Raw genomic sequence first — 25871 nt, forward strand, 5'->3', positions numbered from 1 at the left:
CAGTGGGAAATGCTTTCACCTCCTTCACATCCCTGCTCCCAGGGCTGCTGGGGTCCTGTGGAGCTGCTCTTTCCACAGGCTTCAGCAACGAAGGCCATGTGAAAGAGCCATGGGCAGGTTTCCAGCACTACCCAGTGTTACTTGGCAGCCAGAGAGTGCTAGGCAGGGCTATAGTAAAATAGCACAAGCCCCATGTTTGGCCAGTTTCACCCTCCCCTTTCCCTTCCTAGGCTGCTTTCAGTAGCCTGGGACAGCAGTGGCAGAGTTGGAACTGCAGTGCTGCCAAGGGACACATGAGGAAAGCTCTCACTTTCCTATGGAGGCAAGCAGCACTGATGTGAGAAACAACAGTAAAAAAAGAAATGCCACAGCATTAGAGCCTAAAAAGGAGCCATGGGCAAAATCTTATGTGGGTGGAGAACCCATCTCACACACTTCTAGGTCTGGAGAGTTAGTCAGCGTTATCCACAGCACTGGGATGGAGGCAGCCTGTTATCAGGCAGCAGGTTTAAAGCATACGAAAGGAAATAGTTTTGCACAAAAGACACCATGGAATTACATCATCAAAGCTGAAAGTTAAATGAGTGCAAAAGAGGATAAGATGAATTCATAGTGAACAGGGGCACCCACAGTTATCAGATCTTGAAGCAATCATTTGATCACAAATTTCCTAAGCCCCTGATGGGTGGAAGAAAAGGATTATGCTGTTTCCCTAACTATCCCTCCAAATCCTCGCACACCACACAGCTGGAGATGAGTGCCAATCTGCTGCCTGTTTGATCTGACCTAGCATGGCCTTTACAAAACACCAATGAAAGCAGAAACAAACAATAGAAGATGTTAGAACTTAGAAATAGTGAAGCAAGTAAATGAAGACTTCATTTGGAAAATACAGTTAATACATCTGGGATGGATCATACACTCCCCCACCCCCCACCCAGATGTCCAAGAATGGAAGACCTTGGGGCTGTGTGAGAAAGAAGGGCAGCAGGAATGCTCTGTGCCACTGTGCTGAGAGTGAGAGGACTGTGAATGCAAGTCCTGTCCCCCCACCCTTGCATTGCTGATGAGCACAGGCAGCAAGGAGCTGATTCCACTGGAACTGGCCATGGAAAGACTCCATCTGATGGGCTCACTTTAGTCCTGGCCATATTGTTAACAGAGGAAAATTGGAAAATTTGAGGAAAGTTCAAGCTAATAGCCATAAGAATGAGGGAGCTGAGGGGAGTGCATGCTGATAGAAAAATAACAAGTATGACAAGCTTTGTTTGCCTTGGCAGAGCTGTGTCTGTGGCTGCACACAGAGACACACAGCCCTGTGAGCAAGGGACACAGCCCCACTGTCCTTCACCTGTTCAGGGGGCTGGGAAGGTGGGCTGCAGTGCCAGCACGATGCCAGTGGGGCTGCCTGGGGGAGGGAAATGAGAACAGGGGACTGCTTCTGTCCAGTTCAGAGCTCGGGAGAACAAACTGCTTTGAGGAGGTTGGGCTGAAGCTAAGGCAAAGAAAGATGTGGTTTGGGCACGAGCAGCCTTCCCAGGAGTGAGGCAACCCGTGTGAGGTGCCCAGAGCCTGGGAAAGACCACAGTGCCTTTCTCTACCAGGAGGGGATGCTACCCATCCATCGGGTACTTCAGAGCTGACCCAGGAGAGCATCGAGGAACTGGCAAGAGAGGAAATCCCATCTCAGGACTTTTCCATGTTTAGTGCCAGATGCTCCATTCCACTACTGGCAAACCCCCATCTTCTGGAAAACAGCGTGAAAACTTTTCTGGCATCAGATCAGAAGTCTTTATTATGATAAGCATACAGAGGCTTGTGTGTGCACCAAAACAAAGATCCATTTCTTCAGGGTTGGGCCACAGAAAGAAAACACATGGCCTGGGTGGCAGGGACTGTTATCCTCAGTGTGCCCTCCCCAGTCCCTCCTGAACAGGCTGTTGAGCCTGTGACAAAGCTGGCAGCCCTGCAGAGCCTGCACATCCTGCCTGGCACAGAGCATGGGAAGAACTGGGGTGGAGAATGAAGGGGCACACATCCAGCCCAGAGCTGCTCTGGGAGAAACTGGAAAGCCCTGGCCAGCGTCAACACTTCAAATCAGCCTTCCAGTGCAGAGGTGATGGCCCCACCTCTGAGAGCTTTCTTCCAAGTGGAGGCCCCGCTGTGCTTTGTGCAGGGCTGGAGAAATCAGCTGTAGCCTGTGCACAGAGGAGAGGCAGCTTTATCAGGGGGGAGAGTGAAAGGTGCTTAGAGCCTGTGGTGGGGAGCAGTTTTCCTGCAGGAGGTGAGGGTGCTGCAGGTACCCAGGCTCTCTCTTCTGGCGAGTTTCGACAGCTTTGCCCCACACTTGACATCTGGCTGAGTATGGCAGAGCTCATAGAGGTCATCAGTCCCAGCAAGACCAGGCTGCCCTTGCACCTGTCAAATCCCTCTGCAAGGAACCTCCCCAAAAATGCACCAATCAACCTTTGAACCCAAACCAGAGACACTCATCCCACCTTGCTGCAGCACATCTCAGAGCTTCCTAGGAGCCCAGGAGAGCTCTCTCTTGAGGAGAGACCACGGTCTGGAGTCTTGGCAGCACAGCAGAGCTGAATAGTGAGTAAATATGTGACAGACAAGAATGTGTGATGTTAGAAGAAGCTTTACCCAGGAAAAGCCTAATAGTAAAGCAGGAAGTGTCTGGAAATTAAAGCCAGAAGCTATCAAATTAGAAATAAGGCACAGATAATTATCAGTGAGGCAGATGAACTGTATTAACAAGAGAAATGATACATTATTACTGGCATATTTGGAAACTTCCTCCACTATCATTAATGGTCTTCAGATACATGTTGGGTGGCTCTGGAACACACATTTGAGTTGAATACAGCTGGATCAGATGCAACACAGAAGCAAAGAAATGAATGTTCATAAACTTGAACTCTTTGACCAAGGATTTTGAGTAGCCTCCATGAAAAAAGTCCTGCAATAACAGGAGAAATGGAGAGAAAACAATCATAGGCCATTCTGTGAATGTTCACTACCAGGCAGAGACATGCAATGGTCTCATCCTGACAGGGTGCCTTCAATTCCTGGAGCCTCAGACTGCTCAACTGGCATGTTGTCACCTTAGAAGTTCTTATCCTGGAGAGATTTATTTATGAATAGGGTCTAAAAGTAATAAGTTTTAAAAATATTATAACATATTTTGCATTTATTTTAGTTTGGGCCCTTTAGGTTGCACTCAAGTCACAATTAAAGCTTTAAAAAAACCCAAAACTCAAACCAAAAAGTGAGATAATTAAGACAGGAGGAGCAAGTCAAGATGCCAGCTGCTCACCTGGCTCCAGAATCAGGAACTAACAATATTAATATTAAGGGACTTGCAATTCAGATTCAGAACATTGTAAAAGATCTTCTCCCAGATATTGGACATTTTCCTGTGGCATAAATCCTTAGCAGGGACAAGAAGAGCAGACTGGCACAAACTTTTCTTTCCACACCGACTTCCACGTGAGGTTTTTGCATCTATTTCTGACATGTCCTAATGGATCTGCCAGTTCTTATCATGGACACAACTGAGCAGCTGACAGATCCCCAAGGAGGTCTCAGGAGAGGAATTTCCACTCTGCAGGTTTCCATGCTGTTCAAGGGATGTGCCAGCTCACCCGAGGAGCTTCCCCAGGGCATCTGCTCTGCTACAAAGGCTCTGTATGCAAGGAAGGTGGCACGGGATGGGGTGTGTTGCAAATGAGGCTGTCTGGGCAGCAGAAGCAGCTCTGATCCCACATTTCTCCTGTGTGCCTTCCAGCCATGGCCAAAACCTGCTGTTCATCTCTCATCTGCCTATCTTTGCTGCAAACAACAGAGGGAGGACTGCATCCCTAGCTGAATTCAGACATTGCAATGTGTTTGCTGATAAACAAAAACTGGTCAATGGACTCACAGCTGCTGAAGGGTCATTTGCAGATTGAGCTGGATAATCTGCTTGGGGCAATGTTCTTTGAATAATAAGTGTTTCAGTGGAGCCATACAGAAGGAAAAACGGCTCATATTGAGAGACAGTGATGTAGGATGTGAGACAGAGGCTGTTCTGAAATGCAATGACCGGGAAAAAAGACTGAGTTGCAATAGCCCAGCTGGACTCAAAAGCCTAAAAACTTTCTGTTAAGTGAACAGACCTGGACCAGAGATATATGAATGGGGAACATAGAGCATAGATCAAAACCACATATATACACTATTAGTGACTCTGCTACCTGCTGAAAACTTTGGTGTCTAAGTTTCAGAAAGATGTAAAACTTTTAAAAGAAATGGAGAGCTGCAAGTGAGGTCAGCAGAGACCACTTTACAGATTGAAAACCAATCTATTTAATATGATATAATGACAACTTGCAAGCACCAACAAAGTTAAAAAGGGATTTTAATAACAGACTTACTCAGTCTTTTGGAAGTGGGCAGAACAAGATCCAACAGAAGCTGAAGCCAGCTAATTCAGAGCAAAAATAAGACAGATTTTTAGAAGAACAATGATCTGCCCAGAGATCTTAGAATAGGGTAGATTTTTTTCCTTACATTTAGGTCCTTCAGTATATCAGGGCTTCTACTTCCAGGCATGAAGTAGAACTAACTGGGTGACATTTTCCAGCTTGGACTATGCAGAGGGACAGACTGGGAGAGCTCTGTGTCTGTGCTTGCCTGAAGGAGAGGGCATTACTGGGCTTGCACATCCTGACCCCCTCCACACTGCCTGCACCTCTGCTCGGGGAAGCAGATGTGCATTTGCTGTGCCTTCCTCTCTCTCTACAATATCTGCTTTCTTTTTGCTTCCACATTTACAGGTCATTTGGAGAAGAGATTTCTGAGATTTTGTGGGAGGCAGACAGGCACCAGTGGTTTCTAAGTGTTTTTACAAAATTTGATTTCTGACTTACCTCTCTTTTTTTTTTTTGGACCAAGAAATGGAAAAACGGAAGAAAGTGATTCATAAACTCAATCAGTGGCATCATCCTAGTTGTGTGCTAGAAGATGGGCTGCGGTATGTGCACTCACAAGCCCTGGTCTTATGGCCATAGGATAAGCCTGTGCTAGGAGGAAAGGAATGGCAAAATTTCATTAATTTTGCTGGTGGAAAGAGTGGTTCAATCTGTGCATACTCATGCTGGTTAACTGCTGCCAGCTGCCTACAGGAACATTAACTGATAAACACTTTCCTTAAACTGGAGGCTGCTGTGTTACCAGCACAGTGGCCCTGGATTGCTTCAGTGGGTCTATACCTGAGGGCACACTGCTCACACCAGAGTCCCTGCAGGCATAAATAATCACTTCTGGCCAAGGAACCAGTACAATACAAGATCTTCCTACAACAAGCAGCAATGCCTGGCTGGGAACTTGTGGCCTGATGTGCCTTAGGGACGCGGGAACGGCTCAGTGCAACAGCGAGCCAGCTTTGGTCCAGCAATGACATCAGGAAGACGTGGGAAAAAGGCATTTTGCCACCTGCAAAAGGAGCTGACAGCCGACAGAACCCAGCTAAGGGCTGATGACCACAAGCACGCTCGGTTTCTTCATCCTCATCCCTTCTTTTCTCAGAGTGGCATTTGGGAGCCTGACCCACCTTCAGGGGCCAGCCAGGTGCAAGAGCTGTAGCCAGCTGTAGGGCAGTGAGAGCTCAGGGCGTGGGGAGGTGAGCAGAGGTGTGCTGGTGCAGAAAGGGCTCTTGGGAACAGCTTCAGCGGAGAAGGAGCAGGATCACCCTGTATGTGACAGCTCCCAAGAGCTCAGTGGGATTGTGACCCTGAGATAACCCTTGCAGGAGCACTGGCTCCCAAAGATTGCTGCCACTTTTCTCTTTATAATGCTGTGCACAAGGCAGAAACCAACAAGCAGCAAAGTTTCATTGAATGAGAGTACGACCCACTCAAGGAGGGGACACGAGCTTGTCTGTCCTTGGCAGAGAAGGTGGCGAGCCTGATGTCCCAACATCTGTCAGTGCAAGTGTGATTCAGAAGAAATAAATGCCCTTGTTGTACAGTCAGTAGCTTCAGTGAGAGGGACTCTGCTCTGCTGGGGTCTCCTGAGCCCTGAGCAGCCAGGATGACATGGGTCCTCTCCCCTCAGATTCTTCCTAAACAATCCCCTTCTGCAGGCACTTGGGCTTGTGGAAGAGAAGCCAGGCAAACAGGAGCACAGACACCAGCACAAGGGAGCACAGCACCATCAGCCCCACGTAGCTGCCATGGGAGAGAGGGGGCCTGGCTGGCTCCTCTGCAGGGATCATGTTGGTCAGGTTCAGCATGTAGCCCAGGGTCCAACCTGCATCACTGCTGCCAATCTGAAACAGAAGAGCAGAATCAGTGCTGGGAGGTTGCCCATGGCAATGCCTGAGCAGTGGCACTCCTGGGGATAAGGGCTAGGCTGTGCAGCAGAGGCTGCAGAGAACTGCTGGGGTACAGCCCTGCCCACCACGGAACACACCTTTCCAAGGAAGTGGATCATTTGCCAATTATTTTCAGTGAACTCATAGCCATTTTCCAGGAGAGAGAGGATGTAGGCTCCAGAGAAGCAATATTCACTCAGGTACTTTTCTTTGATGTGCTGATATGCTGTCTTCACCTAGGGAAGGAGACAATCACCAGGCTGTTAAACTCACCTTCCCACTGCTCCAGCTTGTACCTGAGCATCCACTTCAGGTGCTGAGGGGATCTTCCCTTGTTCTGGAAATTAACCCCAGCCATTTATCCTACAGAAAAGTATCAGCAGCCCCAGTCTAGTGCAACAAGTGCAGCTTACCTCTTGCCAAGGCCGGGCACAGAAGCTCTCAATGGTGCTGGTCACTTTGTTCAGGGCAAGGGGGTTTGGTTCACTGGTCAGGTTCAAAAAGTTCATCACAAAATAGAAAGCAGAAAAAGCCTGAAGGAGAAAGATTCTTTTAATCTGACTAGGCCACAAATAACACAAAAGAAAATGAGTTTATTTATACATAGAGAAATATAAGAAGAAACATCACACACACAAGGGCAGGAATGTTTTCAGGAGTGATGTCATTCTGAGACATATGGCTCAGAGCTGCTGAGACATGGAGGTAGGAATTATGATATCCTGAAGAACTTCTGTGGGCTCTCTCCTTTAGGTGTGCCAGTGGCACACAGTGAGCACTGATTGCCATCACAACCATGATCCTGTTTTGGCAGCTGGCTGAGCTGAGTGTGCAACCAACATCAGCACAAAGAGCAGAGGTGATTGTCTGAAAGGATTGTACAGAGCCCCATCATATAATCCAAGGTCCAGAAACCCCATTTCTGACCATGGCCAGTAGCTGGTAGGTAGGAGGCAGCTTAGGAACAGGACAAGATTGTATTAGCAGTTCCCTGGAAAGCCTCACAATCACTGAGCAGCTCTTGCAGCTCTGGGGCTGATGGTCAGCATGGTGTCACACATCATGTGTGTTCAGAGCGTGCACTGTCTCCTCATCGTGTCAGGGAAGCAGATAGGTGAGCTGACTGGTTTCAGTGGCACTCAGACACTGCTGGGTGAGTTTCAGATCTGGTACCACCACTGACCTCAGGAGACAAGGTTTGCAGGAGCAGTGTTCCTGCCTGCAGCAGGCTCTCCTGCCTCTGGTGCTGGACATCAGGAAAGACAGCTTAAAAGTGAGTAAACAGAGCACCCCAAGGAGATGGGTTAGAATGGGGACAGTGCAGTACTGGCCAGTACTGTCCTCACAGCAAGTGCAGCGCTACTTTTGTAGTTACATGTCCAAAAAACCATCTTGTAAATGATTTCCTGCCTCAGTCATAAAGAACACACTCTAGCATTACTCTGAATTTCTGCTCTTCTGACATTCTGGATTACAGAGAGTTGAAGAATGAGTGAAGACTCACCCCAAAATCCCCTTGTAATGGAGGTAGGTATATCCCATTGAAGGAGCAACTGGAATAAGGACAATTGCTTTTGTTGAAGAGTTTCTGGATGTTTTCTCGGCACTTTTGATAGTCCCCCTCTCCCTTTATGTACAGCTGGCTGAAAGGTAACTGCTTTTTCTTGTCTGATGTGCAAGGGTTTTTGAAGAAGTCACTAATATTTATAGTCCTCTCATAACCCTTGTGAAAGCATGGGTCGGGGAGACTGCTGTTCTCCACGGTCTGAAAGTAAAAATCAATCCAAGCTGTTACACTTTACTCTAGAATAACACCCTGGGAAACAACCACAAGGAAGGATGGCACTTGTCACAGTACATCTCATCCAGGTGCACACATCAGGTCAAAGGGATAAGGATGGCTGAAGGCACTGGCTGTGCAGGGGGAGATGTGGGTACTGCCACAGCCTCCTTGTAAGGAACCTGGCAAATTATTCTAAGTCACAGCTTGTGAAGCTGTGCTGTTGATTTGGGTTTCTCAGAGATGGTAAAATGCCACCTCCCCTGAGTACTTCAGTTAAATTCAGTTAGTTCTCTTGCTATCCCATGTCCAAGAATTGAGGCATCTCAAATCAGTAGTACTTTTGAAAGTATGGACTGTCACCTCTCTGGGCACTCATGCCCAGCCTGTCTGGAGAACAGTGACATTTCCCTGATCCAGACTAAGAGGTGAGCTGGGACACAGCAACTTTTACAGCACCAGTATCCCAAAGCTGGCAGGGTCCAGGATTGTTCAATTACAGGTGTGGATGTACTTGCCTGTAGGTCCATGGCCAGTTTCTGTTGCAGGGCCTGGTCCTTCCCATAGCAGAGAAAGCTGTGCGTGTACACTTGGTAATCCTTGCCATAGAGACGGAAGTAGAGCTGGTTCTCTGGGGACTCAGAAGAGAGGTCCTTTGATACAAAGGTAATCTGTGTGGAGGCTCCTCCAAGGTCTAGTGCTCCTGATGTCTCACTTAAGGATTTCAGGGAGTGTAGAAGCTTTTTCCAGCCAGACTTGGTAAAAAAATGAAAAAAAATTAAAGTAAACCAAATATATTGGGCATGGAGAAGATTTATTTTGGAGAAATGAAAAAGAGAAAGAACTGTGAGGAAAGAAGCAGAAGCACAGAACACAGGAAACATGGGAAATCCTGGAGAGAACATGAGAGCTGGAACAAAAATGCAAGCTTATAAATACAGAAGATGGATCATGCCCAAGTGTTTGCAGAAGGGGAAAGAATATGAAATCTAATACTACTGTTATGAGAAAAAACAGTCTGATTACTGTTTCAGCTCTCAGAAGATTTATAAGCTCAACAGGAAAGAACCATAGTCAAACTTCTCAGAAACAGAAATATTTTAGATTGGGAAGTGAGAAGGATGATGTACCCAATCAAAATTATTGAAGATGCCGGTGTTTTATTTCAGTGCTTGCAGCCTGACTATAGTGGTGCATCCTGGTAGCACTAAGTACCAGGATGTACTCACAGCTACTGCTGAGGCAAGAAGTGCAGCTTCCTGATCCCTGGTAAATGGATTACAAGGGAAGGGAGTGCCTGTGACACCTTTTGCAAGGCAGGACTTACAAAGGGCTGCAAACCAATGGTTCAAAGGTACTTGCTATAGATATACTACCTGCTTGAAATTGCCCAGAAGGTAGTTAATGGTGATCCATCCATAGGCTCCTTCCTCCTGACCAGTGATGATTCTGGCGCCCTGGAAGTTGAAGGGAGCTGAGCGTAGTGTGCTTCCTACTGAGGACAAGACTTTGTCAGCTGCACTTTCATTCTGCAACCTGGATGAATGGGAGAAAGGATGGAGTAACTCTGGCTGACAGCTCTCTATGTGCTTTATTCTGAGTGGGCAGGCTGCAACTCCCCACCAAGTGTCAAGGATGAGAGACCAGTCATTCATATGGATCATCCAGGTCTAGCTGGCCATGGTCCTCTCTGTCACACCTTGACAGCACAGCTGCCACCAGCTCTGACACTTACAGACCCCACAGCTGAGAGTGGTAACTACTTGGGGCAGAGACCAGAGCTCTTGTTCTGTAGCATGTGTCCTGATAGGAATTGCACTGTGGAGACTCCTCTCACTCTTTGCTGTCACCATTAGAGAAGAAATCCAAAAGATATTCCCAGGAAGATTTCCTAGGCAATATATACCTAAGATCAGTTCCCTGTGCTAGCCAGAAGAGGTCTGTGTCACTCTCATGAAAATCACAAATTCTGATTAAAGGAGGATGTGATTATAAAATTGTTGCCTTAGCCTCTAATGGCCCTCTGTGGGAAGTTGAAGCATGTTTGGGCTCAAAAATCCAGGATTAGGCCTAATACCAGATTGTGGGGATATTCGAGCATCCCTTAATTGTGGGGAAGTCTAGGCATCAGCCTGGGCACTGCTGATCTCCTGGTGCTGCATGTAGATGCAGGAGATGATGGAAGGCTGGAGCGAGCGGGGAAGCATTGGAAAAGTCCAGGGGACTCGGGGCTCTGAGAGGCCAGCAGCAGGGGAGGGTATCTGGGCACAGTGTGAGCTGGCAGCATGTCCAAGGGCTGCTCCCCAGAGGCCCCCAGTGCACAGCCATGGCCATCCCAGGTGCAGTGCTGCAGGAGAAGGGGACGAGCCCTGCGGTACCTGAGAAGCCGCATGCCAGCAGTTGCTCCGAGGTAGACGGGTGTCTCTTTGTGCTGTGCTGAGGGAATCACCTCTTTTGCTTGTTGTAGGCACTGTGCCAGAGAGGGACCTGCCTTCTCTGTGGCATGGGAGTAACCTGAGATCCCAGGGCCTGCAAGAAGTAAAGGCACTTCATTGTTCAGACTCCAAGCATAGCCCCAGAATGCTGTCATGAGCAGCAGGTGTGTTAAACCATATCACAGGCAGCAGAATCAGGTCCAACCACATCATTCCTGAGCAGCTCTAGAAATCCTGCAGCACCAACAAAACCCAATGCACGTAGTGGGTGGTCACAGTGCCCAGCATCTGCCACCCTTTCTCTGCAAAGCAGGCTATGAACTAGCAGTGAGGGCTGAGAAAAGCTATTTCTTCAGCATGCCCTGAACATCTGCAGTCTCTTCTCTGAGTCTGCCTGGGTGTACCCTGGATCTGTGCCTGAATATCCCTGACCCTTCTATGCTGGCTCCTCCGGGGCAGATGCTGTCATTTGTTTGTGTACTTTATACTCACACTCCAACACCGGCTGTTTTGCAGCTATTTCATCTTATGCTAAGCCAAGGAAAGAATCATTGTCCCTCTCTGCCATGTGTCCCCTGGCTCCCTGGACTGCCCCAGGACCAGTGTCTGCATGGCAGCAGGGAAGCCCCATTTGCTCCAGCTTGCTGTGTGCTCAGTGTGCTGTTCGTGACGTGGGATGCTGCAGCACTGCACAGCCATCACGACAGCTTGGTAACAGTAGGGCTCTCCCCTGCACTGCAGAGGCCTGGAAAGACCCCAGGCAGGTCTGACAACACCTCAGAATGCAGTGATCCATGATGGTCTGTGCTGTTCCTTGTTGTGTGCACCCCTGGGCTTCATTCATGCCTTCCTAAACCATTCCTAAAATTCAGTATATTCCTAATATTCCTAAAAATACAGTATCTAGACAGCAATTAAATAGAATTTAAAAAGCGCCATGACACGCATTAGCTGAGCAACCCTGAGTCACAAGCCCTGTGCACAGCTTGCACAGAAACCTCGAAAAAGATCAAACCGTGCTCTCCCTTCTCATTGCGTTCATCAGCACTTCAGCAAGAGTGCATGCAGACATTTTATATAAGTAGATTTTTTTAGTGTAGTTCTTTCCAAAAAGCAATTTATTCCAAGCATCCTGGAAACAAATGGAAGACTGGATCTGTTTTTCTCCCCAGGAAGGTCAGGCACATACAGCTCCCCCTGGGAAGCAGTGAGATATACATTATCTCACAGATGTAACACTGTTTCTACTTTTGGCCTCTTCCTCTAGATTTCTCCTCCCTCACACTTTTATTACATTGTCTCTTCTTCATCCCACACCCCTTCCCCAGCTCCTTTTTCTCCTCTTACCTTCAACTTTACACACTTCCACCTGCTTCACCACCCCAGTGTCGTTCTCCTTCTCTGCTGGCCACTCGTACACGTAGAGGTTGGTGTGGGACGATCCCGCATCCAGCACGATCCCATACTGTGGCAAAACAGAGCCCATATCACACCTGAGACACCGAGCCAGGCACAGGGACCAGGCACACACAGCCTGGCAGCTGTGGCAGTGGCTGTCACTGCTCCTCCCAGCAGAGCTTCAGTGCAAAACTCCCGTCAAAGGAAACAGGAGCAGAGAAACCCCGAAGTTGGGACTGGTTATTTAGGACACGATTCCTTGTGAAGCTGTAACTGGTTTTACCACAAAGATGTAAAACAAGATGTTGAGGTGCATGGAGCCAGGAAAAGTGATTAGCTAGAGCCAGCAAGGGCAGTGACGTGTCTGTGAGCACAATGGACACCTGACCCCCCAGCTTGTTTTCCCTGAGGGTACCGGCTGGTAATACCTTAATATTCTTCGGCAGTGGCTGGTTTTGGGTGACTGCTACAGCAATTAAAGCAATTACAGCCAAAGTAGAGAGGAATCCCAGGATGAGTAGAATCGTTCTTGTTGAGGACATCTTTGGTTTGGTACCTGTGACTAGAGCAGAAGAAGGATGTCAGTATCCCAGTAGCCCATCTTTCCTCACACCCCAAAGGCAGGTTTTTTGGCATGTTCTTGTAGTCCCTTTTCCCTGTGAAGTTTCTGCCTTTGCCCACCAGCTTATGAATGGCCTGTGTTTGCAGAATTGGCACAGTATGGTTATAAATCACGTGCTTTGCAGAACTTGCACCACTCTAATTCCTTAAATGTTACAGGTATATTTGGGATAACCTGTTACCGCTGGAGATGAATAGATCACACAGACACAGGTCGAGGTGTGGTGACAGCAAGAGAGAGTTTATTTTTCCTGCCAGGATTTATAGGTTTCTGACCACAGCCAGGGATTGGATGCTCAGGATAACACTCTCCCACTGCACTGGCCATGAGAGATGCCCATCACAAGATGTGTAACAGAAAGAATGTACACATATCTATGTTTACAGTTACTGTCCTGGGAAAGTCTTTAGCAAACCATGTCAGCAAGCTCAGAAGCTGAGTTTTCAGGGTGACAATAACCTATCTAACAAATTAAGATTTTTGTGGTTTAATATATATGGTCAGCAATATAATTCTGTAAAAAAGGCCAGTTATGGCTGGTGAAAATAATTCACAACCAATATGTCATTTGAGCTTTCAGAACCAATATACATATACCTTGCACTTGTTAGTGCATGGATAGCATGATGCTGTTTTTCACATTTTTCTGCTCTGGATAATCCTTCATGTATCCCACAGTCAAAACCTCATTTCAAAACTTAGACTTGGCCAGTTTTGCAACTGTATAATAAAATACCATCTTACTACATGAAGCTCTAGAAAGGGTATCAGTGTATTTTCCAGATTTATAACTTTGATGTAAATTCAACACTTAAACAGATAGCTCCAGGGGACATATGTGCTCCCACTATGACATGAAATCCATTTCCACCAACAGTGACGCTCCATAGTCAAAAGCACCTATCATCTGACACACATGGGAAATAGTTTCTCTCCTCCTTATGCACAAATATTCCAGGAGATGTTAAGAAGTACATGACAGGTCATTCAGGATGGCAATACCTCAGTGCAGGCAACCACATCAACTATTGTCACACTTGGAGAGGGTGACTGAACCTGCTCTGCATCTGCATGCCAGAACTTGTGTTCCAGAGGTCTCCAGACCTCCAGACCCAGATCAATGCTCCAAATCCATCCTGGCACTTCATATCATACAGGCAAATATCAAAAGCATTCAAGTTCTGATCAGGGTCAGCTTCTAACTGCCCTGGTTTTATATGAGTGGTGGTCTCAGGTTCCAGAACTATATAGTCTTATCTCACGTTACAAATGACCCTAAATCCTCAAGTTATTCTCAGAAGTTAGCACAAGTGAGAAGAAGCAAAATACCTCTGGAAATCTCCAGCCATAGGCAAATAACAGCTTCTTACCTTCTTAGAGAAAATGGAACCTAAAAGTGGCAGGAGAGCTCGCTTTGGAGATGCTGCAGACAGGCCCATTGGGGATGTAACACTGACCTGGAGCTCTGTGTTCCCTCTCGTGTGTAAATCTGCCGAGGTTAACTGTGAAACTTGGAAGCTTGTAACGCTCACACTTCGTGAGTGCCTGTTGGAGGCTCAGAATGCTTGCCAATATCTCCAAGAATGCAGCTTAAAAAAATAGTCTAGTGCACATACCAGACAGTAGGAAGTAAGAATGTATTTTATCCAACTCTATTCAAAAACGCCCAGAACTCAGGGATTGAAGTGATTAGAAACAGCAGAGCATGATGGCTGGGAGACCTTCCTTCTTACTGGGGAGAGTAGTTGGCTCAGGTTATGATAGCACTGAGCACGTCTGTTGTACAAAAATTATTTTAACCCTAGAAGAATGAATTAAAGCAGATGTTTTAATGTAAAATTAGCTGCACAGTATAGGTATGAAGTTAGCATCCTGAAAACTGAAATTGATGCTGAGAGTTGTGCAGCACATCCACATGATTATTGCCACCCTTACGCTGAGATCTTGCCCAGAAGCAACCATGAACAAATTTATTGTGTATTTGTTGTCATAGGAATAAAAGATGTGTGACTTTGCACAAGTTGTAAGATTTTTAGATTTCCTGTTGTGATGGATAATGTCAGTCTGCTGTATCTTTTCAAGAGCCACTCTCTGAAAGTGCCAGCATTGGCAACAGAGCAGGAACATTGTTCTCACTGTGATGGACCACCCCAACTATGAGCTAGAAATCCCTTGTCTGAAGGCAGAGGCATAATGATAATTGTCTGCATCCTACCTGTAGCCTGATTTTTTTTGCCAAGGCACACTATATTCTTAACCCTGAATATGGCTTTTGCCTGAATTTTACTCCAGTAGAATCCAGACCATCCATCTCTCTGAACTCCAATGCCACCAAGGAGCATTTTATTGAAATGTTTCATAAAAGAAAAGGTACAAGGTGATAAGCATAATCCAGAATTTACTGTAACAAAGTAGTAACTTTCCAAAGAGCACTCAAAATGTACAGACTTGAATACTTGACAGACTTGAAATAGACAAACTTATTTGAAAAAGTCCAAACAAAAACCAAACCAAAAAGCAACACTACAAATCTATCTAAATAATTCAGTGCAGTTAAAATTCACTTGCTGTTTGTTCAGAAAGGTGAGGTATTTCAGTAAGTTCCCTTTTCTGTGCACTTGGTTACCTCCATCAGCTCTAGGTATAATTGCAGGTTCTGAAGGGGCTAAAGAATTAGGTTATTCCAGCTTCCTCCAGCTCCTTTGAATTTCACATTCACACTGCTGGATGTCATGCAAACACTCCCCAGTGTCCACCAAGCGGAGCAGTACTTGACTGATTGCCAGGCCCCAGGGTTTTCCTTCCACTAGTGGTTTTCCCCAGCTAAAGATTAAGCAGACACAATCTTCTGTCCCTGTGCCCAGTCAGAACCCAAGCAGAGACAGCTCTCTACTCCTTCTCTCACACTGCCCACTGTGTGCAGTGACTAAAACATCCCATAGGGCCATAAGTAGGCATAGAAATGATGCTACTTTTCTCCTCTCAGAGCTCAGAGCCGCTTGATGCTGGAGCCCTGCCCAGCTGTGTGGGCATTGAGCACTCTCCAGATGCTGGAGCACAGCCCAGCTGCTCAGGCATCTCTGTCTGTTTCCAATTTTGGTCTTTTTGCTATTTTGTAGGGGCTACCACTGGTTCCATCCAGTGATGGCCCAAAACATAAACAGATCTAACATCCCTTCTGTCTCCAAGACAGAGAACTGGGAGGATGTTGTCAGTTACTCCAGATTGCAGCAACTTTGCTGTGGAAACCCTGTTGCTCCTAGTGAATAACCAGGAAGGACCACACCAGCGTGGGAGGCAGCTCTGTGTGAAGGCAAGGAAGCAGATTTGACTTGTGTCTTCCAGAGCTCAAGACAAATAGGAAATGGCCCCTCCAGCCAACACTACACCAGGTCACTGGTGCCTCTGCATGCCAGGAGAGGTCACTCACAGCCCAGGCTGCCCACCCTCAACTCCCTTCTCACCAAACAAGACTGAGTAACAGAAGTTAAAAGGAATCAGGCAACCAGCTGCTTTTAGACATGCAGAGACTAAGGCTTGTTTAAGGAATGATCTTAGGGATGTCAAGCAGAAAAGATGCTGTGCATAGACCAAAGCCATGCTTGGTTCAGACAATCTCACTGTGACCCATCACCTCTAATAAATACAAATATTTTTTTAAAGCTTTGACTTAGCATAACAGATAAAGCTGTTTGATCTTTCATTGGGGTGGTGACAGTCTGTTACAGAAGGGATCACAAGAGCTGTGAGGCCATCACTCTTCCACTTCACAAGTGCCACACTGATAGAGACAGTTCCCACCACCACTTTTATCCTCTCAGCACTCTTCTGTATGGTTAGAAACATTACCAATTTCAACCTTAATTCATTTATTGTCAGTCTATTCCCTCTGCCTGTCTTCCACTTCTAGCTTACAACTTCTGCAACTCTCAGTCCTGCAGGAATTTATTATCTTGGTCAATTTGTAAGAAATGATCCTTTCTGGATTTTTGCCTTTCCAAGCCTTTTCTGCCTACCAGAAGAGACCAGCATCACTTCTCTGCATAAAGAATTGCTTGTATTTTTCTTGAGCATTCTGACCAGAGCTGCAGGTAGACTGGCCTTGCACAGCACTGAACCCATTCCACAGATGATACAGTCCCAGCCTAAATGAAGTGAGGTGGGCACCTGCACTGCCTCAGAAACCTGGTCATCCACCATCACAGGCTGTGCTAAGTCAACCCAGAACCTCTCACACGAACACACCCAGGTGAGAGGGGCTCTGGCAATGCAGTCTGTGCACATTTTCTAACTGCAGGAGTTCGTGTCTGTGGAGTTCTGCTGGCAGTGATGGTAGGGAAAGGGCATGGGAGCAGTCAGTGTTGCTGTTCAACATGGAGAGGAGACACACACATCATCCTCCTGGTGAGTGAAAATGAGATTTCAGTAGTCATGAAGTTTTTCAGGCTGAATTGCCTGAAATTACCTCACAGATTGCTCTGTGAGGTTGCTGAACTTGTGGGGTTCGGGGTTTGATGCACATTACCCAAAAGGCACTCCTGTCTTCAGACTCACCACAACCAAAAATCTGAGTCCATAAACACTTAGAAGAACCACACTGCTTCATTTATTAACCCTTTTATGAAATTTTCCCTGTCCCAAACTGACTTCTTACTCATTCTTCATCTGCCTTTTTCATTTCAGCATGCTTGTATCCAAGTTACCTAGGAAGACTTTGCTGTAAATTAATGTAAACCACCTGCTTCAGGCCAGCATATTGGAAAAGTCTTTTCTTAGGCTGTCAAGAAGCTCAGGTTTGTCTTAGAATTTACATACGAGCATACATACGGTAAGCCAATGGCTTTGGTTTAAGGGGCTTTATTTCAAAATATCAGGACAAGATGTTCAGCGTTTTGAAATAAGAATTCAAGCTCCAGATCAGGATTTTACATCACTTTTACAACTGTTATATGGGACAGTGTGGAAGAGTTTGCTCCAAATTTTAATTATTCATATGGCAAAGACTGTGGCCTAAATACTGCTGTGATCTCTGCCCCTCCTTGTAGTGCTACACAGAATAATAAATACACATTTACTGGGTTATATTTTTCAAGATGAAATACCTGTAAGTGCTGAAGTACAAACATTGAAGTGTCAGTGAAACTGATAATCCAAACAGTATAATGGGTTTTTTGGCTGCTGTCTCTCAGAGATACTTGATACTGAAATCATGCATCCCTAGATGTCTCAAACCCCACAGACTCCTATGAATTTAGGCTATACAGCTTGGCAGCTTGAAATGTCCCACGTGCACACATAGCTGTGCATCAGTGAGCTGGAAGATAAAGAGAGTGCCTGTATCTGAGACAACACCAAGCTGGGAGTAAAGCACACTGACACGTAGGACTGGAATTGAAAATAAATTTGACAAATAGGTGAGAGCCTGGTGAAAACATCTAACTCACTTAAGGACAACAGCAAATATGACATATAAGTAAGAGCCATCACCCAAAGACAGGGTGGTGAGCAATCTGTTAAGTAGCTTTTCCAGAGAAAACAGCTATCGCAGTTTATACAAATCTTTCCCTCCATCTAAAGCTGGTAAATCCTCCTGTGAGGTTCTATGACCAATTTTGGACACTGCCTTTCAGGAAAGATGTAGACCACTTGGAGAAACTCCAGAAGAGAACAAGGAAGATCACAAGCCTAAAAGCTTGACCTATGAGGAAAGACTGAGGGAACTGAATTGTTAAGTTAGCAAAAAAGAAGAGCAAAGAAGGCTCATTAGTTGTCTTCAGACAAATGACATTTCTATCTGCCAGCACTGGTGTAGCCAGTCCCTCCTCAGGATGAGGGTGGCTCCTGGATTTTCTCCCAGTTCTGTTTCCTTGCTTAAGAAGGAGGGGAGTCAGCAGAAAGGGATAAAGCACTCCTAAGCTGCTGGTGAAGCCAGTGCAGCCCATGTGCTCTCCCTGTGGGATACAGGTGCAGCTGTACAAAGGTGCTCTCTGCTTTGCCCAGCAAAGCTCCAGGTCTCATTCAGATGGCATTCAGGCACCCTGCTGTATGCTCTCCATGTGTGCAGCGCTGCCTGGTGTGGGAGCACCTCATCCTTCTGCTGCTTTTAGTGTTGTGGCTGGAATACAGCCCTGGGAAATTGCACCAGACACATCGAACAAGCCCTCTTTTCCTGGAAAAAAGAAAAGCACCTGGAAACCCTGGAGAGCTGCTGGGTGCTGGGGTCAGCAAAAGCTGAGCAGTAGTAGCAAGAGATGGACACAAAGGAGCAGGCTGACCCTCCTGTCCCCTGCACAGCTGCCTGCAGCACAGAGGGGCTTTGTGCCCAGGGTGCCCCATGGCCCTGCAGTGCAGAGTTACTGCTGGAGAGGTGATGTCCAGGGCTTCTGGCCATCAGCCCCAGTGGCCCAGGCTGCCACACCAACAAGTGCCCCACTCACCGTGCACCAAGCAGCTTCCCCTGTCAGAGACCTTCGCACGGCGCAGAGCTGGGGATGGTGCTCAGCCTCCCTGGCTCTCTGCAAGGCACTCACTCCCCCTCCCACCCTCCCAGCCCACCTCCCTGGTGTTATACACCGGCCCCACCAACTCATCCCAATGCCTGCTCATTAAATCATCTCTCTGCAGGAAGATGTTTTTCTGACTTGCATTGCAGCAATACCAGATACTCGGTATTCTTAAATACAACCAGCAAGTGGCAGGATACTGCTGACACAATGACCTTTGGATAGTTATTTTTCACATTTACATGCTGTTTACTGGACTTCTAAGGCTGTATCCTACTGGTCCTCATACTCATCTCTTTATGATTCTCACATCAAAGAGGTTTTTCAAATCAGAAAACTGTTAGCAGTTACATCAGTTTCCTGTCAGGAAACCTCTGGTATCAATTTGCTACTAGCCATCAAAGCTATATTTTAACTGCAGAAGATTTATTGCCATTGGCCACAAAGCCTAAAGTTTCATTAAAAAATATCCAGTGAGCTCAGGGGACTTCCCCTCCTCCCTGGCTTACCAGCTAAATTATTGCTTGAATATGCTTGACTATCACATGTGAAGGCATTTGTTTGCCTTCTTTGGGAGTAAAGAATGATGCATCAAGCACAGACACCTTTCAGCTTTGTCATCATTGATAGTTTGAATACACAGATTTGCAATGGCCCAACAGTGCTGCCAGGCTTCCACTTGTGCTCAAGATCCTTACATTCTTTTTCTTCTTAATTCTCGGGCCGTGATTTTTTCCTTATGCTTCTTTTGACCATCTTTTACATTTTCCAGCTTTAAAATTGCACTAGTTTTGTCTTAATTTTTGCTTCTGAATATGCATCTTCGAAAGACTTTATTATTTTCAAATGAACATGAATTTCAACAGTTGGATTATGGCTTTTGTGGAATGAAATAAGAAGAGAATGGTCTGCTTCTTATTAGCATTCCTATTTCCACATTTGAAATACTCTGCTGATTCAGCACAAGTATTTTTTATTTTGTGATGTTATTTCTTTTAAGAGCTACTAGACATTATTGACATATAATAAGTGTGCATTACTTTTATAATAATTCAAAACTCTCATAATAATTCCTCTTTTTCTCTTGAGACTGGGGTCAACAATACATTTCTCTTGAGCTGGAAGTTATGCATTGCAAATTGTGAGCTGGTCACCCTCAGTTCTGAGAAATTGCCTTGGCTTTCACTGAAATCCAGTATCACATCAGCTTTTCTTGTTTCTGTATAGAGAGCCATGCCCTTCTCTGTCTCCAGCATCCTGGCTGGTGACAGGCACTAACCTTCAGCTGCTTTGGTCTCTTGCTCCCAGTTCAGCCCCAGGCAGCTGTTGTGTACAACTATTTAATTATTGTTGCTCCTGAGGACAGCAGGACCACTGCTTACACTGGAAGATGGGTGATGTGTGAGTCACATCACCAGCCCAGCACGGCCCACCCTTTCCCGTGTCACATCAACCACCCACACATGAGGGGGATGTACAAGTTTTCATGAAAAAAAGAGAGGAAACAGCCTCCAGAACAACCACTCCCCCCTTCAACACCCACGTTGGGCCAGCAAGTTCAGAAACTTCCTGGAGAACAAAAGGTCCTGAGCTTTGTAAATGCTGCAACGCCCCACGGGAGGTTCTGATGGGGAACGACGGAAGAGGAAAGAGACCCAAAGGCACCCACAGCTCGCTCTGCACCCGGCATGCTTTGACTCCCAGTGGTGTCAAAATGCAACCCCAGCAGTCACCCGTTTTCCTGTGTGCCCTCTCCACTGACAACTTTCCTGCCTTGAAGGGGCTGAGGCCACCAAGCCTCTCACCACACCTCAAGGATGTTTTCCTCTGAACTGTAGATTCCTGGGATTGCCCTGTGTGTTGAATAACATTACCACTTTCAGGGGCTCACTTCCCTGCTTTCCAAAATAAACAGCCCAGCTGCCCAAAGTGCCACATGTCAGCATGTGGAGCCGCTGTCTGAGCTGCCCGACGATTTCTGCACAGAAAAGCAAATTTCTCCTGAAGTTTCACTTCCCATTCAGGACCACAAACCATTGGAGACCCATCACAGACACACAAACACTGCTCCAAGCTGGGGCAGCATCAGCAGAGCCCCTGGCAAGGCCCCTGGGTGATGCCCATTCCACAGCTGTTGCCGCTGGTGCTGAATAGATCACACGGACACAGCTCGAGGTGTGGTGACAGCAAGAGAGAGTTTATTTTTCCTGCCAGGATTTATAGGTTTCTGACCACAGCCAGGGATTGGATGGTCAGGATAACACTTTCCCACTGCACTGGCCATGAGAGATGCCCATCACAAGACATGTACACATATCTATGTCCTGGGAAAGTCTTTAGCAAACCATGTCAGCAAGCTCAGAAGCTGAGTTTTCAGGGCGACACACAGCAGTCCCACATGCGAGGGCATAAGCTGCAGGGCCTAATTGTGCCTGGGATTTTGCCTATACCCAGGTTGTGCCACCCCTTAACACTGCAATTTCCAGCACTTCTATTTGCTGTCTTAGATGAGCATTTCTCAGTCCCATAAGGTACCCAGTGATCTTTTCCTCCCTTAACATGCATAGCATCCATCTGAGAACACAGCAGGGAGCTTCCCTTTGCACCCAATCCTAGCAGATGTTGAATGCCTGAATCCCTTGCTGTTCAGGCAGGGCAGCAGCCCTGCTGCCTCCTTTCAGCAGGCCGGGGTTAGGGCTGCATGCATTTAAAAGGACAGTGCCCTGCTTAAGCTCTTCCCAACTCACCCCTTTACCTCCAGCTGTCAGCACTGTGATCTCCATTCCTCATCGCAGAGCACAGGCCAGGGAACAGCTGGAATTGTTTTTTTCTCTTGCTGAGGAACACATCCACTGTCTAGTCCTTGTGGAAAAATATACTGATTTCTCAGAGGTCAGCTTTAATAACTAGGATTCCCACAAACCATGAAGAGAATTCAGCTCATGATATTTGGCATGAATATAATTCTCTGTTCCTCATGCTGCTACAATTTCCATTTCAAATAGCAGGAAACTAATTACCCTCTGGTATTTTTAGTGACAACCAATGGTAAGGAACATGGGATCAAAGGCTATTGCGGGGCACAGGCCTTGACAAAGTTCCTGAGTGTAAGAGAAGAAATGCTTATTGGAAGTTACGAAGGAAATAAGGTAAATATGAATCTAAATTTCCATGGTCAGAGGAGCACTTCGAAAAGTCTGGAGCCTCATGCTGAGATGCAACAAAACAGCAAGGGAGTTTTGCTGGATGAATGGGCTGGCACAGGATGCTATTAATCTCTAAAGTTCAGATTACTTATTACTGGGTTGTGCAGTAAATCCTGAGAGAAGAATTAGGCTCAGGAAAAGAAACCCATTTATAATCAAGACACAGTTTGGTTTTCAATTTGTGTTGTCTCCATTAATCTCTCCTCTCCCCACTATTCTTGCCTCAAATATTTCAAAATACAAACATGAAATATTTTGGATAAGGTAGCATGGGCACAGGGGAGCAGTCACAGCAGCCCACCCTTCTGTCCAGAAACCCTGGGCCTGTGAGAAAAGGAGCTACAGGTCTGCTCCTTCCCTGGAGCCACTCTGTTCCCCAGCCTCTTTCAGCACCATTCTCCTCCTGGCTTGGGATGGGAGGCACCAAGCTCAAGCCAGAGCCAACCTTCCAGCCACAGGATCTCCAGCCCAGCTGCAGAGCTTGCAGCAAATTCACATGAGCACACATTTTTCTCACATCTCCTGCAGGAGCAGGGACATTGAAAAGGTTATTTATTAACAGCTCTGGGACAAATGAGCAAGAAAGAAAACAAATCCATTTATAAACCAGCTAAAGAGAAAACTTGTGACTCTAATGGTCTCCTTTGTAATTCCTGAAGTGTGGCCTGGAGCTGCCCTGGCATCATTTCTTGTGATGCTGAATCAGCAGAACAGCCCCACTTGTGCGTTGAATAGCCTGACAAGAGCAAAATACACCCAAGAAAGCACTAACCTACACCATATCCAGATTTTTCTTTGTTTCTGTTAGCATTTGGGGACACTGATAGTGCTTAAATTTCTTACCACTAAATACCAAGCAGTGACTCACGTTAGCATCTACCTCTGTAGTCCAGAAACAAATGCTTTCCTCTGGGACAAGGTGGAGACAGGATAAAGAGAGAAAACTCACGCTAGAGCTGTCTGAAAGACCAATGGCATTGCTATCTCAGCTCTCATTTAGGAGCATACCAATCCTGAATACTTTGCCAGACTTTGTTCTTTGATAACATTTCTCAAGGGGGTGGAGGGGGGGGAGGGGAACAAAAATAACAAAACACTGTTCTGTTTAACAGTTACCCATAGCAGAGAAAAGCTGAGCTAAAGTTTCCAACAATTATCAGTACAAAACCCTAAAATAGACATGCAATGTACCATTTTTTAATTTAAAACTGGCTGGACAAGAGTTCCGTCATGTGGGTTGAAAGTTGTGTAAAGAGAACAAGGCAGCTTGTCAAGATGACATGCTAGAACAACAGTGTTAAAATGCTCAGTAAAGCAGTGATATGGATGAAGAAACCAAGGCCCCAAGCAGATATGGCAAATTGTTGTGTAATTCATTGGGAGGAACTGTATGTCCAGGAAGGAGAGATAAACCATGTCCAAGGTATCTATGGAAACCACCATCTTATACAGGAAACAATTAAACCCAGAAAAAGAGAAACAAGAGAAAAATAACTCAAACTTCAGATGCTCATAAGGCCAACAACAGTAATGGAAATCAGGACTTGATCCCAAAGAGATGGGGCTCACTTAAAGAGAAGTGGAATATGGAAATGCAAGCTAGCAGCTGAAGGAGAAATAGGAGGTGTACAGTAGCTCTTTGGGACTGTCTCCACGGAGAGGATGTGGGAACCCTAGCCTTAAATCCATTTATAAACTGGCTGGGCTCCCAGCAGTCTTCCTCGGATGCCCCTCGGCAGTAGGTCTCTTCCCGGGCCACGACCTGCTCATCCTTTACGCAGGCATGTGGGAAGTCAACTTGCTTTGGGTGGGAATGGTGAAGTCAGAGTGCTTAGGAGTAGTTTCAGTTTTGCACTTGCCATCACTGAAAGCATCTGAGAACTTTCCTTGCCCTCCTGTTTCCCCTGATATTTTTATCCAGTATTTTTCAGCCCTTAGAGCCTCTTACAGCTCAACTTAGGCCTGATTATTTTTTTGCTACACTGATCACACCAAAACTAAAGCTTCTTAAACTCTGATGGTCTTACCAGTTGTAAATGAAAAAAGGTGTGAAAGCTTTGTTTAAGAATGGAGAAGTTTTTAATGTGGCTATGATACAGCAAATTAATGCAGCAACAGTGCATGACCTTACGAAACAGGAAGGTGATGTTCATTTTGAATAACTGTTTTGGTCCCATTTTCTCAGCCATGCTCACTCCCAGCCCTGTACTCACAGGCACCAAGCTCGCCGAGGTGCTCCTGCTGGATCCTGTGTGAGACGAGACCGAGCGTGCCAAATCCTCAATGCACCCCTTAGCTTCCTCTTCAGTGACAAGCTCCAAATTCTTGAGCAGGTTTTGCCATCTTCAGGAGTTAATGGTTACCACAGGGTGATCCTTTTTCCTGGAAATCCCTATTATCTAGAAGAAGTGGCTGCTCAGTGCCTTTCCTCCCCCCACCCCCCTCATTTTGGGTACCTTAGCTCCCACTGTCTGTTTGCTTGCCGGGAGAGGAGAAGGACAACTTGCACAGAAGATGTGCTGAGGATTTACTGTGATCTGTCTGTTATTTGAGCAGTTTTGCTCCCCAAGGACTCGTCTGCACTGTGGCTTTATCAGCACCCAGGCCTTTTCCTGACAAGCCATCCATGTGAGGCTTATCAGGGCACAGGCAGCCAGACTTGTCACACAGTTTTCAGCACTTACCCAGTTTTAGTGCAGTCAGTCACATCCTTGGTTATCAATACAGACCATTCTTTTATCCCTTGATCTGTTGCTTCTTCTGTCTCACACACACACACACACCTATTTTCATTCACATTTCCTCCAGGCCAGCTGCAGTATTTCTGCTCCTCCAGCTGCATGCCTGCCTTATGCATGGTGTGTTTTCACAGGCCATCATTGCAGCTGGGAAAAGCTCTCCTTGGTTTGGTTAGGTTATGACAGCAGCAAAGGAAGTAGGTTTTAGGGCTGCTGTGGTAACCATGCAGCTCTGCTGCTCATAGCCAGGCTCCTGCTCGGAGCTTGTGGCACAGCACTCCTGGGCACAGCAGCAGTGGCAGTCTTTGGGAAGTTGGAGGATGCTGAAATCCTGGAGAGCAGCAATGAAGCCTGTCCCTGGGTGTCACCAGACTCACCACAGAGGATTTTAAGTAATTTATAACCAAGATCTCATGGACAATGTTAGAGCTGGAGCTGTTTTCAGCTTAGTTTCAGCTGTTTTCACCTGCTTAGCAGCTCCCTGTGACAGTACAGGGTGAGACCATTGTCACCAGTGCTGCTGAGACCTGGTACTGTTCCCATATCCAGCCTTGCAGGGCAAGGCATCAACCTCAGCTTCTCCCATAAAGCTCCTGTGAGACAGGACAGCTGCAGCTATCCCAGAGCAGAACCACAGCACACGTAAGGAGGCTTTTTGCACACACATTTCCTCATGCCATGTTCTTATGAGTCCTTCTCCCAGCACACAAACACCAAACAAGGCCAGGACTCTCTCACTCCTTTCCAATATTTCCAGGCTCCCCTTGGCTCTGTGGCTTTCACAGCTGACTCCAGCTCTCAGCAGCGCTGTCTGTCCACATCATATGG

At 46.5% G+C, this 25871-nt stretch overlaps 1 protein-coding gene across 5 annotated transcripts in view; it reads right to left on the bottom strand.

Annotated features, from left to right (window-relative positions):
* Positions 1 to 1767: 1767 nt before the first annotated feature.
* ENTPD1 (ectonucleoside triphosphate diphosphohydrolase 1) overlaps positions 1768 to 25871 on the bottom strand; it is a 33451-nt gene continuing 9347 nt past the window's right edge. For 2 of the 5 annotated variants that reach the window (XM_086899357.1, XM_086899356.1), the window contains 9 exons: positions 12403 to 12536; positions 11924 to 12041; positions 10520 to 10670; positions 9518 to 9677; positions 8660 to 8896; positions 7866 to 8126; positions 6775 to 6894; positions 6460 to 6597; positions 1768 to 6316 (listed from right to left, as the gene is read on the bottom strand). In XM_086899357.1, coding sequence (XP_086755483.1) covers positions 6110 to 6316; positions 6460 to 6597; positions 6775 to 6894; positions 7866 to 8126; positions 8660 to 8896; positions 9518 to 9677; positions 10520 to 10670; positions 11924 to 12041; positions 12403 to 12516 — 1506 coding nt within the window. In that variant the 5' untranslated portion in view covers positions 12517 to 12536 and the 3' untranslated portion in view covers positions 1768 to 6109. Of the gene's footprint in view, positions 6317 to 6459; positions 6598 to 6774; positions 6895 to 7865; positions 8127 to 8659; positions 8897 to 9517; positions 9678 to 10519; positions 10671 to 11923; positions 12042 to 12402; positions 12537 to 13966; positions 14288 to 24518; positions 24649 to 24761; positions 24972 to 25871 lie in introns of those variants that run through there. The other 3 variants (XM_086899359.1, XM_086899358.1, XM_023929700.2) reach the window with 3 other exon arrangements.

This window comes from Cyanistes caeruleus, chromosome 8 (genome assembly GCF_971803275.1).
Source record: "Cyanistes caeruleus chromosome 8, bCyaCae1.hap1.1, whole genome shotgun sequence".
Lineage (NCBI taxonomy): Eukaryota > Metazoa > Chordata > Aves > Passeriformes > Paridae > Cyanistes > Cyanistes caeruleus.